The 15,491-nt window shown below is 25.1% G+C and overlaps 1 protein-coding gene across 4 annotated transcripts; it reads right to left on the bottom strand.

Moving 5' to 3' along the window:
- Nucleotides 1–5,612: 5,612 nt before the first annotated feature.
- LOC135926845 (zinc finger MYM-type protein 1-like) lies at nt 5,613–12,513 on the bottom strand. 4 transcript variants are annotated; one of them, XM_065462782.1, is made up of 16 exons: nt 12,396–12,513; nt 12,269–12,353; nt 10,733–11,849; nt 10,432–10,689; nt 10,040–10,123; nt 9,851–9,934; nt 9,608–9,694; nt 9,415–9,498; nt 9,172–9,258; nt 8,976–9,062; nt 8,681–8,931; nt 7,519–8,619; nt 7,190–7,479; nt 6,996–7,146; nt 6,649–6,953; nt 5,613–6,606 (listed from the first exon to the last, which is right to left on the bottom strand). In XM_065462782.1, exons 4-16 carry the CDS (start codon nt 10,687–10,689, stop codon nt 6,242–6,244), a joined length of 3,234 nt encoding a protein of 1,077 aa, XP_065318854.1. In that variant the 5' UTR covers nt 10,733–11,849; nt 12,269–12,353; nt 12,396–12,513; the 3' UTR covers nt 5,613–6,241. The 4 variants fall into 4 exon arrangements, with proteins under 4 accessions (XP_065318854.1, XP_065318857.1, XP_065318863.1 ...); XM_065462785.1 differs by having other exon boundaries at nt 10,733–10,817; XM_065462791.1 differs by lacking the exon at nt 10,733–11,849.
- Nucleotides 12,514–15,491: the final 2,978 nt, after the last annotated feature.

The raw sequence follows: 15,491 nt of genomic DNA, 5'->3' as shown, positions 1-15,491 counted from the left end.
TGTTATTGTATTTTGAAAAATAGTCACCGACTTTGTATTTATATAAACTAATTATAAAAAATAATAGGCGGATAATTAAGTCAATTCAAAATCCCGGCCGAAGGCCGCCCACAAAAATTTTTTTTTTAGAAATTTTTATATTTCTACCGCAATTTTCATGTTTCTCCCGCATCTCCCTCAATTTGAAAATTTTGACCTGGCAACCCTAGTCATGGCTATGACTGCTAATTAACCCGATCTATTATTTGTAGCTATGTAAGTTAAGATTATTACTTACAGCTGCTGAAAGCATATGATTGCATATTTTAGATAAGTAATAATGATCAAGGGCGTCGCTAGCCTTTACAATCTCAGGTGACTCTCAACTCCATACCACCAATTGGCCGGGTTTTATATTAATATATTATACTTTTTTTAAATTTTCTAACTCTAAACAATAATTCTGAATTTCATATTTTGTCATTTATTATATTTTGCATACAAAATAAACTAACATATAAATAATTAAAACAATACAAGACATATCTAAAAATAATATTTTTTAATACAAAATCTATTTATTACAGTATAAAATATTTTCGATGGTTGATATAAAAAAAAATTTGCGTCAATAATAGATGCTGGTTAATTTACAGTCATATCCATGACACTCACGATGGTAGCCCATATCAGAATTTATTATGTTAGAATTGATGAAACAAAAACACTAAAAATCTTTAGAAGAAATTATGCAAATATATTGAAGCCTTGAGTTATTTACATTGCAAGGATGACATATTAGAAATGAAACATTTTGTAACTATAAGATAAGAACCAGAGTGATATCATGAAAGCAATTAAAATTTTATATATTATTGTCGCACCCTCTCTAGTTGGTATATTATATCTTAAAATAATAGTAGTTTGTAATAATATCTAAAATATATTCGTATTAAAAATTTAACTCAAAACTGTTTTTCAAAGAAGAAAAAATAGTTTTCCTAAAAACACGTAAAAAAGAGGAAAAGATATCTAATTTACATCCATTGTGGGATGAATGATAAAATGTTTAATCATAATAATTTTTTAAATAAATAGATTGCGTTAAATAGTTGAATGCAAATTGTTACTTATATTTATTATCAAAAGCATTGATTAGTAAAATTTTAAAAATATGAACTGTAATAAATTATATAACTGTCAAATACGTCTGCAAAAGAGGCATTTTACCTAATGACATATGTCATTGATTTTACCTAATATTTTATAAATAATTATATATAATAGAGGATTATAAACTATATGTCTACTTACTTTTTATAAATAAATCTCTTATACTTATATGGATTTGGACTTTGAAAATAATTTTAGAAAGAGACATGATAAATAAATTTTAAAATCAATATTATAGATGATTAGTGATGTTAAACTCGGATAAATACAATTAAATTTGTTAATTTTCAATTAATAAATGATTATATTAATTTAATTAGGGTTATATAATAATTTAAACCAGTAGAAAGCCCGTTAAAAATGACGGGGAAGGAGATTTTTATTCATTTTTTACGACAAATGTCATGCCAGGTTCAAGCTCATAATATTAGGAAGCATCCAAGATATTATAATTTTAAAAAAGTTTATCAAGCCCAGCTCAACCCTTAATAATTTGTAAAAGATATTCCCAAGTCAGGTGCAAGCTAATATTAATTTTGAGATTCCAAGCCCAGTCCTACCCATTATAATTTTGAAAATTTTTTCCCGCCTCGGAGATAGTTAAATTTTTAATATCATTACATGAACGGGAAATATCTGATTTACCAATTCGTCTAATATGGAAAAAAAAACACGTTGTAAATTCCGTATTAAGGGAAACTGGGAAGGCCTGGGCAACCACTTATTAGAGAATCATGACAAATAAAATAAAAATAACCGACTCTTATACTTTTTTGTAATATGATCAATTAAAATTATATCTAAAAAATATGTTGTTTATTATATAGGGTTATTGTTGTTTTTCGGATAAATTTAATGTATGTCTTGCATTTCTGAAATTATTTGTTAAAGAATTTGATAAGGGATATATATTTTTTTATGTTAAGTAAAAAAAAATGCTGTCTATTTAAATTACAAAATGCCATTAAACACTAATGAAACTTATATGCAAATTATTTATATATTTTTTAAGTTATTTTTTATTATTGACATATAAATTTAGGATAATTTTTTTAAAAAATAATGAGGATTATTTATTATGTATTTGATAAAATTAAGAGCAAATCCTTGTTAGCATTTTAATTTTAGATGGAAAAAGCGACAAAATAAATCTGGGCGGTCGTCTGGAGAGGAAATAATTAATGTATAATTTTATATCATTTAGGGTTGTAGATAGCGTCTACATGAGCGGGAGGGGTAGGAACAGTTTGCATCCTATTTGTTGAGAGGGGTAGGGGATAGGCTGCTTTAATGGGGGCAGGATAAATTTTTTGGGGGGTTATCTATTAAATTTTGAGATGAAATAGGACAAAATTTATTGCTGTAAAAATTAATACTTTTATTATAGAATTATTATAATACAATTCATCGACCAAATCTATATATTGCAAACAATCATACACATTGTTTTCCAAATAAAACTTTCTGCTATCTTTTTAAATGTAATTTAAAAAATTGATATTTCAGCAAGCTCATATAATAATTAATTCATTGTAAATAATGGAGGTTTTAATTGAATTTATTATCTAAAAAATAAATTCAGTATATTCACAAAATATTGATAGTTGGTAGTAGAGATGGATTAATTTAAGTTATCCTAGATAAATTCTCTAAAAAGAGTATCAATAAATTAAAAAGGTGAAAATAATAATAGACAGACACCGCCGCCGAAGGCGGTGGAATTTTTTAGGGGGTAGGCAAAGGTTTTTGAAGGGGGTTTGCATCCAGTGAAAATCCTGTCATGTAGACGCTGGTTGTAGATGAAAGTAATCACGGATTAACAAAGAAGTGTACAAAACACATTATGTCCTGATAAAGATGATATGCCTATGCTTGGGATACTGGTAAAAGAAGAACGCAAATCGATATTTCTGTCAATGTCAGCATTGGTATCCCCCTCTAAAATAGAATCATGAACGACAATGTTAACTCAACCATAAAACGGCCGTAAGTAATGTTATAAAGGCCACGACAGAACTACTGAATATTTTTCCGTTGATAAAGTTGATGAAATTGGCCGTATTGTACACTCAAGTTTGAACACGCAAAACAATATTTCTGTCAATGTCAGCATTGGTATCCCCTTCTAAAATAGAATCATGAACGACAATGTTAACTCAACCATAAAACGTTCATAAGTATTGTTATAAAGGCCACGACAGAACTACTGCATATTTTTCATTAATAAAGTTGATGAAATTGGCGGTACTGTACATTCAAGTTTGAACATTCCTCTAAATATTCATGAAAGTTTCTCAGAGAATCGGATAAAGTAATATTTATATTAACTCCTAGTGAAGTGAAAGATAGTACAGAATTAAATGTTCATATATGTTGAAAAATAGGCGGAGGTGGCATAGGGATTGTGGTATTGGTGATAGAAATATCATTTGGAGAACTGGGTGAAAATAAAATAAACATAGATATAAAACATAAGATAAAAAAAACAAAAATGAGTTCATTCCAAGGATAGTTCTTTATTATTTTGTCTACCAGTAACTTTAGAACGGGTAAGGCGTTTGTTTAATCGTCATTATTTTCTTTGCTTATCTTTAATAATAGATTCATCATGTTTTGTAGCAATGTGAGGGATTAGGGTTAGCCTAGACAAATAATTAAATCAGCCAAAAATATAAATAAACTATTGTTACGATTAAAAATAAAACTGGAAATTAAACAAACATTAAAATAATGTAAAACCGGTAGATGGGTCAATATTAGATGCATATTTCTAGTAGTTGGAAGGCTATCATCAAAAAAATCATTTGGGGGACTTATCAAGCCTATTATGATATTCTAAAAGTTAAAAATAACATGATGAATGTAATGTTATAAAGATTAAGGTTAATTAATTGTAAGGTAATTAAAAAATAAGATTAAAAAAGGGAGGAAAAAAAGAAGGTATAAATTATTATATTATAAAAATTAAATTAAAAGAATTGATAAGGTTTTGAGAGATAGTGATTAATAGATAATAGAGATAGAAAGAAAAAGAATGAGATAATAAAATTTAGTGATAAATAAATTCATTAAGGCAGGGGAAAAAAATATAGAAAGAGTTATTTATAAGGATTGGAGATTATAAATAGGTTAGGATAAGAATATTTAAATATTTGAATATACTTGGTTATCTTCTTAATTATTGGTTATGAAAGAAAAATATGAGATAAAAAATTGTAATGTAAGTACTTAAAAAAATTGTGAGTATGTTCAAAATAAATATACAAGTTGAGTATCTTGTAGAGATTTCATTAATGTGTAATTAATAATATGAGATGAAAATTGATAAGGTAATCTAAAAAACAAAGAAGGGATTAAGTGAAATAAAAAGTAAGCCTGAATCTTGAGAAATGAAGAGACATTGAAATGTGAATTGTTTTTTTTTATTCACATCATTTATTTCATTCATATTTAGAAAGTTGAGGGATTGTTTATATCAATTCAAATACGATTTTTCAAATCTCTCAATCCATGTTTAATATGTGTACACCATCAATTCTCCAAATTCCATTCATCTGTTTGTATAAAATAAATAAATAAAATCAACAAATAAAAATAAATACGTACCGATGACATGATTTAGCGATGACATGACGTAGAGATGACATGACGTAGCGATGACATGACGTCACGATGACGTAGTGAGGACATCAGAAAATTATAATATAGATAATAAAAGTCAATTAAGATTCAACTGTTAATGCTAGTGAGTGATATTAATATATTTTTAACACAGAATTTGATCGCAACTGACATAGTGAAAATATAATTTATATGTATTAATCTAATCTAATAATTAAAATAGTATTTATTTAATAGAAATTTATATAGTCTTATTAATTTTTAAATAATAAAATTAAATCTATATATTACTCAATAGAATTATAAAATAAATTGTTTAGGGAGCAATTAAAACAATTTATTTTTAGTTCAAGGGGATATTAAAGAGTCATTAAAAAAAAACTTTTTGCTTCAGGGGCTCGAGCACATGCCCACCCCCTAACGACGCCACTAATGATTAAATGTGTAGACGTTTCATAGGCGGGCGTAACCAGGATTTTCATAAGGGTCAGCGTCTACATGGCAGAAAATTTGATGGAGGCAACCCCCATCCCAAATCTACCCCTACCCCCTAAAAAAATTTCGCGGCCTTCGGCCGCGATATTTGCCTTAATCAAGAAAATCTTATATTAAGTCACTATTTATACCCTTACAAACATTCAGACCTGCTTTGGAAAAAAAAATTTACAAACTGATAACTATTGTTACTATCCGTTTTCAATTAACTTATATTTAAGTAGGTAGTGCAATCTTTTCATAATTTGATTGATAATCAATTTATTTTCATAAAAATTAATATAATAGTATTAAATGAGATAACATATTTACATTACTATAAAAAAATATCAAAAATTTAGTAAAAAAATATAAGATGAGTAATTTTAAAGAGGTATAGCTTGATTCTATAATTACTAATACCTTTATATTAAGTAAAAAAAACAAAATGAGTAATTTTAAAGAGGTATAGCTTGATTCTATAAATACTAATGCCTTTATATTAATTAAAAACATTCATATAGATATAACTATTATATAAAAAAAATTTTTATGTAAATATAACTTTTATATAAAATATTAGAATAAAGAATATAGTATATTTTGCACAAGAATTATAAAAACATTTATGTAAATATAACTATTATATAAAATATAAAATGAATAGAGTATATTTTGCACTGGAAATATAAATTTTTTTATGTAAATATAACTTTTATATAAAATATGAGAAAAAAATGAATATAGTTGCACTGGAATTATAAAAACATCTATGTAAATATAAGTTTTATATAAAATATTAAAATAAAATGAATATAATATATTTTGCACTGGAATTATAAAAACATTTATGTAAATATAACTATTATAAAATATTTAAATAAAATGAATATAGTATTATATTATGCACCGGACTAGAATGATATAAAAAACTATTAAATTAAATTTACATTATTAAAAAGGCGTATATAATTAGCTGTGAAAAAGATATAACTTATTTTATTAATAATTTAGTTAATCTTTTAGACGTAGATGCAAATCGCGTTATAATGTCGTCTATTTTAAATCTTTCAAAAACATCAATTTCGCTGGATATTAGAAGTAAATTTTCTAAAAAGGGGTCAGAAATTTTATTCCGCATTCTAGTTTTATTTATTTTGACTTTGCTCATCACTCTTTCGGCTGAACAAGAAGTAGTTGGTAGAGTCAATAAATATTTATATAATAAATATAAATTAGAATAAGAATTTAATTTATTTAAAAGACGATATGGTAGTATAAATGAATATTTTATCCATTTTTTTGTATTAATTATGTTATCGTTATTGATATCTTCCTCGGTTTCATCGTTTACAATACCTTTAATTATATATAATTTTAAATAAAATATCAATAAATTACTTTCATCAATATATAACCCATCATTCTTTTTTATTTTCAAAAGATCCTTGCAATAAATGATTGCTTGTGAATCCAAATATAAAGATCGAAAATCATTATATTCACGAGCAATATCTTGAGCATTTAATTGGTAAGTATGACAAATTTGAGATATTTGCCACCCTTCTATTCTATCATTGGCTATAATTCCAGCTGGTGTAAAAAGAGATATTTGAGATAAAAAATTTAAACAATCATAATTAAATCTTTCATTTAAATCATTAATGATTGTATCAAGCACAGGGAAAAATATTTCCCTTTTATATCTATAATGCTAAATAATAATTTTAAATCTTTTTTTATTCAACTTGTTTTTTTTTTGTTTAACATAATTATTGAATGCTGTTTGATCAAATTTGAATATTGATTTTATATTATGCAATTCCGTTGTAACATTATTCTTTTTCAAATAACTGTTAGATAAGGAATGCAATTTTAAAAAAATATTATCCCCATTAGCTACATTTTAAAATTATTTATAGAAATCGTAACTAATTTTAACCTCTTAGTCTTTGTAATTTATTTTTTGTGTGTTGTATTAATTTAGTTACCATAGCCAAATCATTACCAACTGCCTGCATTTCAATACAAGCCTCATGTGTGCATTTCAATATTTCTTTCAAAATAAATAGACTTAATATGAAATCTTCATCCTTAATTCTTGTTAATAATCCATCGGCAATAGAAGAGGTGCTTGGGTCATTAGAATCTTTTAATTCATTTAATGATGCTATAATATGTTCATAAACATCTAAAAAAATTTCTACAGCTTTATAAGATGATGACCAATTTCTAAAAAAAGATAAGTTACATTAAAAATATTATATTTACCTTGTTGTATTTTTTATTCTTTTAAGAGATTTTTTAGACTTTGTCATTTGATATTTAACAAACACTCCTTGACGTCTTACCCCATTCATGAAATTATATAACTCATCCAATATTCCCATTACCTTTTTCATTTCTATTTTGCATCCACAAACATGAGCAACTACTAAATTGAGCCTATGTGCATGGCACCAAATATATATGGCTTTTGGAGCCTCTTTCAATATTAAAGCCTGCATTCCTTTGTATACTCCTCTCATATTCCCTGCACCATCCATACTTTGCCCAACCATATAATCAAGAGGAAGACCAAGATCTTTGAACTTAGAAAAAACATGTTTCTTTATATTTTCCCCGGTGGTTTCTGATGTTGTAAAAACATGGATGATCCTTTCTACAGGATGTGGATGCGGATCATCTTCTATATATCTTACAAGTAAAGCAATGCATTCTTTTTTAGACACATCATATGTTCCATCTAATATGATGCTATAGGCACAATTCTCTTTAATTTTTTGAATAATACATTTTATTATTTTTATCTTAATGACTTCAATAATTTTTTTCACATGGCCATATGACAATAAATTTATATAAGGTCTTGAAATTTTATCTGATTTTTTTCTCCTCAATTTTTCGTTGTTATCAATGTATGCCCGTAAAGTTGGAACCGTTTTTGCCATTAATTTTATGAGGCACATAAAATTACCTTCATTCGAATTAGTGCCCCAAAAGGCTATGTTACATTTTATAAGGTATATAATGGCATCAATAATATTATGAACTATATTACGATTTTCCATTATTATATCAAGCCTATTTGATAGAAAATGATCTTGAATACGCTTATTTGCAAGCCAAGTCATGTTGGTGTATTCACAATCCTTATGAATAGAAGATGACTCATGTCTCTCTAAGTCACGCTTAAAATTTTTCCAATTATTTACTCCAAGTTGAGTCCAAAAAGTATTGGATTTAGGGCCACCAAACATAAGACAATAAAGACAAAAGACTTTGTCTAAAGTGGTGCTATAGGATAACCAATTTCTTGGTTTGAGGGAACCATCAATATTAACCTTTTTATAATAGGATATATTCATGCTCCTATTTAAAAGTAGAAATAATGGATGCGTAAAAATTAATAAAAATTAAATTTTTTAAAAACCTTTTGTGAGTAACAGGATATTGAAATATATTTGAACATGGCTGACATGGGCCTATGGAAATTATGAAATTAATCAAGATATTTGTCATTCTAAAGAATATGAAATGAAAAGGGTCATTAGGCTCCTTTTTTTTATATAATTGAATAATATTTGGGCCTTTAATGTTTGAAATATTTTGGCTTGCATTGGGATTGATAATTGGATGAAAAAAAGATATAATTGGGGAATTTTCAATAACTTTGTGTGTTTGCTAATTATTATTAAAGAGTGTATAGTTTTATTTAAATTAAATACCTCATCATTCAAAATCAGCAGATCACTGGAACTGGGCATTGTATGAGAAGATAATATAATTTGGGAATCTTCAGTAAAAGATTTGTGCTAATTATTAAATAAAGAATAATTAAAATTTGTTTATTCATGAAAATATCTGAATATCCTCATTTATTCCCTTCAAAATTATAAAAGAAATCTTATTTAAATTAAGTACCTCATTATTCAAAATCAGCAGATCACTGGAACTGGGCATTGTATGAGAAGATAATATAATTTGGGAATCTTCAATAAAAGATTCATGCTAATTATTAAATAAAGAGTGGTTAAAATTTGTTTACTTATGAAAATCTTAATTTTAATAAAAATTTTATTCTTAATTAAGATATAGAAAAGTGGAAAATATTTCATAATTTATTCACTTCAGAATTATCAAACAAATCTTATTTAAATTAAGTACCTCATCATTCAAAATCACCAGATCACTGGAACTGGGCATTGTATGAGATAATATAATTTGGGAATCTTCAGTAAAAGATTTGTGCTACTTATTAAATAAAGAATAATTAAAATTTGTTTATTCATGAAAATATCTGAATATCCTCATTTATTCCCTTCAAAATTATAAAAGAAATCTTATTTAAATTAAGTACCTCATTATTCAAAATCAGCAGATCACTGGAACTGGGCATTGTATGAGAAGATAATATAATTTGGGAATCTTCAATAAAAGATTCATGCTAATTATTAAATAAAGAGTGGTTAAAATTTGTTTACTTATGAAAATCTTAATTTTAATAAAAATTTTATTCTTAATTAAGATATAGAAAAGTGGAAAATATTTCATAATTTATTCACTTCAGAATTATCAAACAAATCTTATTTAAATTAAGTACCTCATCATTCAAAATCACCAGATCACTGGAACTGGGCATTGTATGAGATAATATAATTTGGGAATCTTCAGTAAAAGATTTGAGCTAATTATTAAATAAAGATTAATTAAAATTTGTTCATGAAAATATCTGAATATCCTCATTTATTCCCTTCAAAATTATAAAACAAATCTTATTTAAATTAAGTACCTCATTATTCAAAATCAGCAGATCACTGGAACTGGGCATTGTATGAGATAATATAATTTGGGAATCTTCAATAAAAGATTTGTGCTAATTATTAAATAAAGAGTAGTGAAAATTTTAGGCAAATGACTTATTTTATTCTTAATTATAATATATAAATTTTTTTTTAACAAAAGTTGAAATATTTAAATATTCTTATAATTTATTTCCTTCAAAATTGATAAAGGGCATAATAAAAATGTACCTATATATTAAAAATCTTATCTTTAATAAAAATTAAAAGTATTATGCTCAAATTATAGATGAAGAATTGGTTTCTACTAATTCACAAAATTTAAGGTTATTTTTACTTATATTTATTGTCATGAATTAAAATAATATATATAAAAAATTACTTTTTGGAAGTAAGATGTTATTGATTTTTTTTGTAACTTGGTTTCAACCCCATTTGTGATATTGAATGGAATATCTTTATTTAAGGATACCCAATTATTATCCTTTTTGATAGCTATCTTTGTAAATTTGATATCAGATAACTTGACATGAGGATGTTTATGTTTATAATGGTTATTTATTTTGTCACTTCTTATTTTAGAAGTTTTACAATTAATATAGTCACATTTGACTTTATATATTGTTTTGTTACTTGGCATCTAGAATAAAAATGAAATAAATATTTAGATAATATTTTTTTACTCACTGATGGCCATCAAGAATGATGGAGAATCATAATTTTATCCTTTATTTGACGGTGGATGGCTGAATCTTAAAATTCTCCTATCTTATGAGGTGTGATTCAGAAATTAAATTTATATTTGTTTAAATGAGGGTGTAATTTTAAAATTTTCCAGTGGTTTTACAAAATATATTAAAGAAATATATATTTAGATATTTTAATATATGTGCACAATAAATTTTTATTCATTTGTATTATATTTTTAATCTAAAAAATATATTAAAATCTTTTAAAATAAATTCTTATTCATTTGTATTTGTAATTTATAATCAAAAAAATATATTCTAGACCCTTATTGTTTTTAAATTAAAATTCATAAATATACACTCTATTAACATATTTTATAAAAATAATGAAAAATTTACTGATTCAATCATCATCATATAAAGGAAATTTATTATGCACCCATCATTGAATAAAGAAGAAAATTCTGATTACCAGTCATTCATAATGGACTATCAGCTATTAACTTATATTTTTGATAATGTTTTCTTAAAAGATTCCTATTATATTATATGTAAGCTTAATGCATGGTCACAAAAAATATAATATTTTTTGTTATTTATGCCAAAACAATCATGGATCAATATTTCCTCCATTATACACTTCACAATTGATTTCTTTATTTCTTAGTGTCCAACAATTTTTAGAAATGTATGATGCTTTGAAATCATAGTTTCTTTAAATTAACAATCCTAATAAATTTTGCAAATAATTGAAAACAGGCATATTTGTGATTTGCCCATTCATTTATCTTCAAATAAAGTCTGAGAAATGATATATTTTAATCATTGAAATTAGAGACCTTCACTGGCATTGATTTCTTCATCCAGCCTAGGTCATAAGTAAAAATAATTTTCAGGCCCAGTTCATGTTTAATGGAAATCCAAACCCAAACCACATCATAGGTTTCAAAGATTATTCCCAAGCCATATCCAAAAATTTAATTTATTGTTAACAAAAATAAACAATATTTCAGTATATGGAATCACTTTGTCAATTCATTTAATTGAAATCTTTTCTTAAATCAATAATCAAATGAGAGGAATAGATTATCTGTTCATTCTCCCAAGATTTCTATAAATATTTAGAAAAAAGGCCAAATATATTATGGAAAATTTGATGTTATATAAAATTTATCTAATAATGAAATAAAAAATTTATCAATTCTTTTAACAAATTTTTTATCACACAATGGTTTTCACCTCTCACTTATAATTTTGTATATAATTTACACTTACCTCAAAGAATCATTTATCATAAATAGAAATCAATTATGGGTCCAACCTGATTGCCTCACAAAAATGTGGTAATATTTACCCCATTGAAAATGATTATTTAAAAAATTATTAGCAAAAATAATTGCCATGGTTCAAAACCCAGATAACTTATTAAGTATACATATTAAGATTAAATAAAAATAGCTTCATTCTTTATTATATTTATTTATCTATCATCAAATTAAGGAAAATGCAATTATATGCTTAAAAAATTACCTTTTTAAAATCCAAAAATGTTTCTTTATATTGTTAATTGAGTAGGATTATCTTATCATAAAAGGGATTCTTTATTCAAAAGGTCCTTATTATAAAAAAATATATATTGATAATTTAAAATTGATACTGTGAAAATCTAAATCCCATTATGTAAATGAATTTTCTAAAAATTTAAAAAAATAAATATAGTGTATAATATTTATAAATTGACAGATATCTTTTCTTTAATTGACATTTTTCAGAAAATCAACGATAATCATATCGATTATTGGATTTAAAAATATCATAATACAAGTCAAAAATTACCCTCCAAAAATCAATACCTACCCCCCAAAAACAAATGCCTACCCCCCAAAAATCAATATCTACCCCCCAAAATTAATACCTACCCCCCAATGCCAATATTTTTTGGAGGCATTTGTCTCCTACCCCCCCGGCCATGTAGACACTGATAAGGGTGGATTAAAAAATTTATGGGGGCTTCATCCAGACCCAATTTTGGGCGGGGCTTTGGCCCGTTTTTGCCTGGCCTTCGGCCGTGTTACCTTAGTCTATATATAGTCATAAAATATTTTTACAAGATTGGATGTTAATTTTAATAAAAAAAAATAAGCATGGAACAAATATGAAATATATTTTTATCAGTTTATATAAAATATAATAAATTACTTGTACATACATTAATATAAAAGCATGGTAATAATTTATTCCAAACAAGTATAAGAAATTTATTTATAAAAAGAAAGTAGACATATAGTTGAGATTCCTCTATTATATAGAATTGGTTACAAAATACTAGGTAAAATTCCATTTTTACAGACATATTATACAGTTGGAGAATATATTACAGTTAATATTTTAACAAATTTTACTATCAATGCTCTTGATAATAAATATAGCAACAATTTGCATTCAATTATTTAACGCTATCTATTTATTTTAAATAAAAAATTATATTGAAAATTAATCTTCATATTATTCATCCCAAAATGTCTTTAAAAAATTTTTTCTGATGTCCTTATCAATATTTTATAGTTTTATGTAAAATATATAATTCGCTATATTGGTAAAAATTATTTGATTTTCATATGATAATTGATAAAATTAGATATACTGTAAATCTACGACATATAATATTCCAGTTTGTTGGGCTTTTATTTTTTTATTTAATTTAGGATCTAATTTTATCAATAGTTTTATAATTATATTTTACTTTTATTAAGATAAACAAATTACAATTACTCACTTTATAAAAAAACTATATTTGATATATATTATATTATTTAGTAATTTTAAAGATGTATAATTAATAATGAATAGATTTCACTCTTAAGACGTATCTTTGGATTATATTCCATTTTTTTAATACATTTTTTGCTTTTTTTTATATATAAATGCTTTTTATCCAAAAATATATGAATTATGATATATAGTTTAAAAAAATATCAACTTTTACATTCTTCCTTTCAAATTATTGATTAAAATATATGCATACATTTTTGGGGGTCAGAGAGTGGGGAGAAGACTATGGAAAATATTCTTTATTAGCTTAAAATGATATTCACAAAAAGTGATAAATCTCTAAAGGGGGGAGGGGATTTCCCTTCCCCCCGCCTGGCTACCCCTATGAGTCATTTATATATCATTAAAAATGGAAGATAATCTTATAGAAATTTAATATCTCACAATAATTCTCTCGATAACTTATCTAGCTTCCATCATGTTATCTAAATAGAAACTCTAACCACCATATAGTATAATAATTCAACTAAAAAAAATTTATGGAGGGGGGCTTCGCCCCCAGACCCCCAATTTGCGTCCGCTTTTGCCTTGCCTTCGGCCGGGTTTTATATTTTTATATTATACTTTTATTAAATTTGTTAACTCTGCAATTATTCTGAATTTTAATTATCTCATTTATTATATTATGCATACAAAATAAACTCGCATATAAATAATTAAAATAATACAAGACATTTCTAAAAATAAAATTGTTTAATACAAAATCTATTTATTACAGTATAAAATATTTTCGATTGCTCATATAAAAAAAATTTGCGTCTAAAGAATTAGAAGTGATAAAAAAGATTAATTAATTCACACATATGCCTTAATTGATATTTTAAAAACCACATAATGCAATAATATAATTCTTAGCAACTTACATTGACAAAAGGTTATCAAACTAATATAACTCTCTGTTACCATTTTACCCATTTATAGAATAGACTAATAAGGAAATCAAAATTCTTGAAAAAGAGAATATAAACGACCAATCCAAATCATATAACTATTAAGTGGTTAGAGCTTCCTTTTAGATGACATGATGGTAGCTAGATAAGTAATCGAGAAAATTATTGTGAGATGTTAAATTTCTAAAAGATTATCATACATTTTAAATGATATATAATATATAAACGACTACACAGTTGTCCATTATTGTTAAAATATGCAATCATATGCTCTCAGCCGTTGTAGTAATAATCTTAAATTACATAGCAACACAAATAATAGATGCTGATTAATTTGCAGTGATAGCCATGACACTCACGATGTAAACTAGTATCAGAATTTATTATGTTGGATAAATTGATAAAATAAAAACACTAATTTGGAAAAAATAATTGTGCAAATATATTGAAGCCTTGAGTTATTTACACGGCAAGGATGCCATATTAGAAATGAATAATTTTGGATAAGGACCAGAATGATATGATGAAACAATTAAGATTTTATATATTGTCGCACCACCTCTAGTTGGTATATTCTCAGTGATATATCATTGTATATTCTATCTTAAAATATAAGTAGTTTGTAAAAATATCAAAAATATACTTGTATTAAAAATTTAACTCAAAACTTTTGAAAAAGAAAAAAAATAGCTTTCCTAACGTAAAAAAGAAAAGAAATCAAATTTATTACATCTATTGTAGGATGAATAATAAAATGTTTAATTTTTTAAACTATTAATAACTATATAGATGGCGTTAAATACTTAAAAGCAAATTGTTACTATATTTATTATCTTAAGCTTTTATTAGTAAAATTTATTATAATATTAGCTGTAATTTATTATAACAGTCAAATACGTCTATAAAAGTGGCATTTTATCTAATATTTTATAAACAACTGTATATAATAGAGGATTATAAATATTTGGACCTTAAAATATTTTTAGGAATAGGTATGATAATAAAATTTAAAAATAAACAGTTGATAAGTC

This window comes from Gordionus sp. m RMFG-2023, chromosome 1, assembly GCF_954871325.1.
Source record: "Gordionus sp. m RMFG-2023 chromosome 1, tfGorSpeb1-WG-v2, whole genome shotgun sequence".
Lineage (NCBI taxonomy): Eukaryota > Metazoa > Nematomorpha > Gordioida > Chordodea > Parachordodidae > Gordionus > Gordionus sp. m RMFG-2023.
Note: the sequence above shows the minus strand (reverse complement) of the source record. Positions and strands in the feature narration are given on the sequence as shown.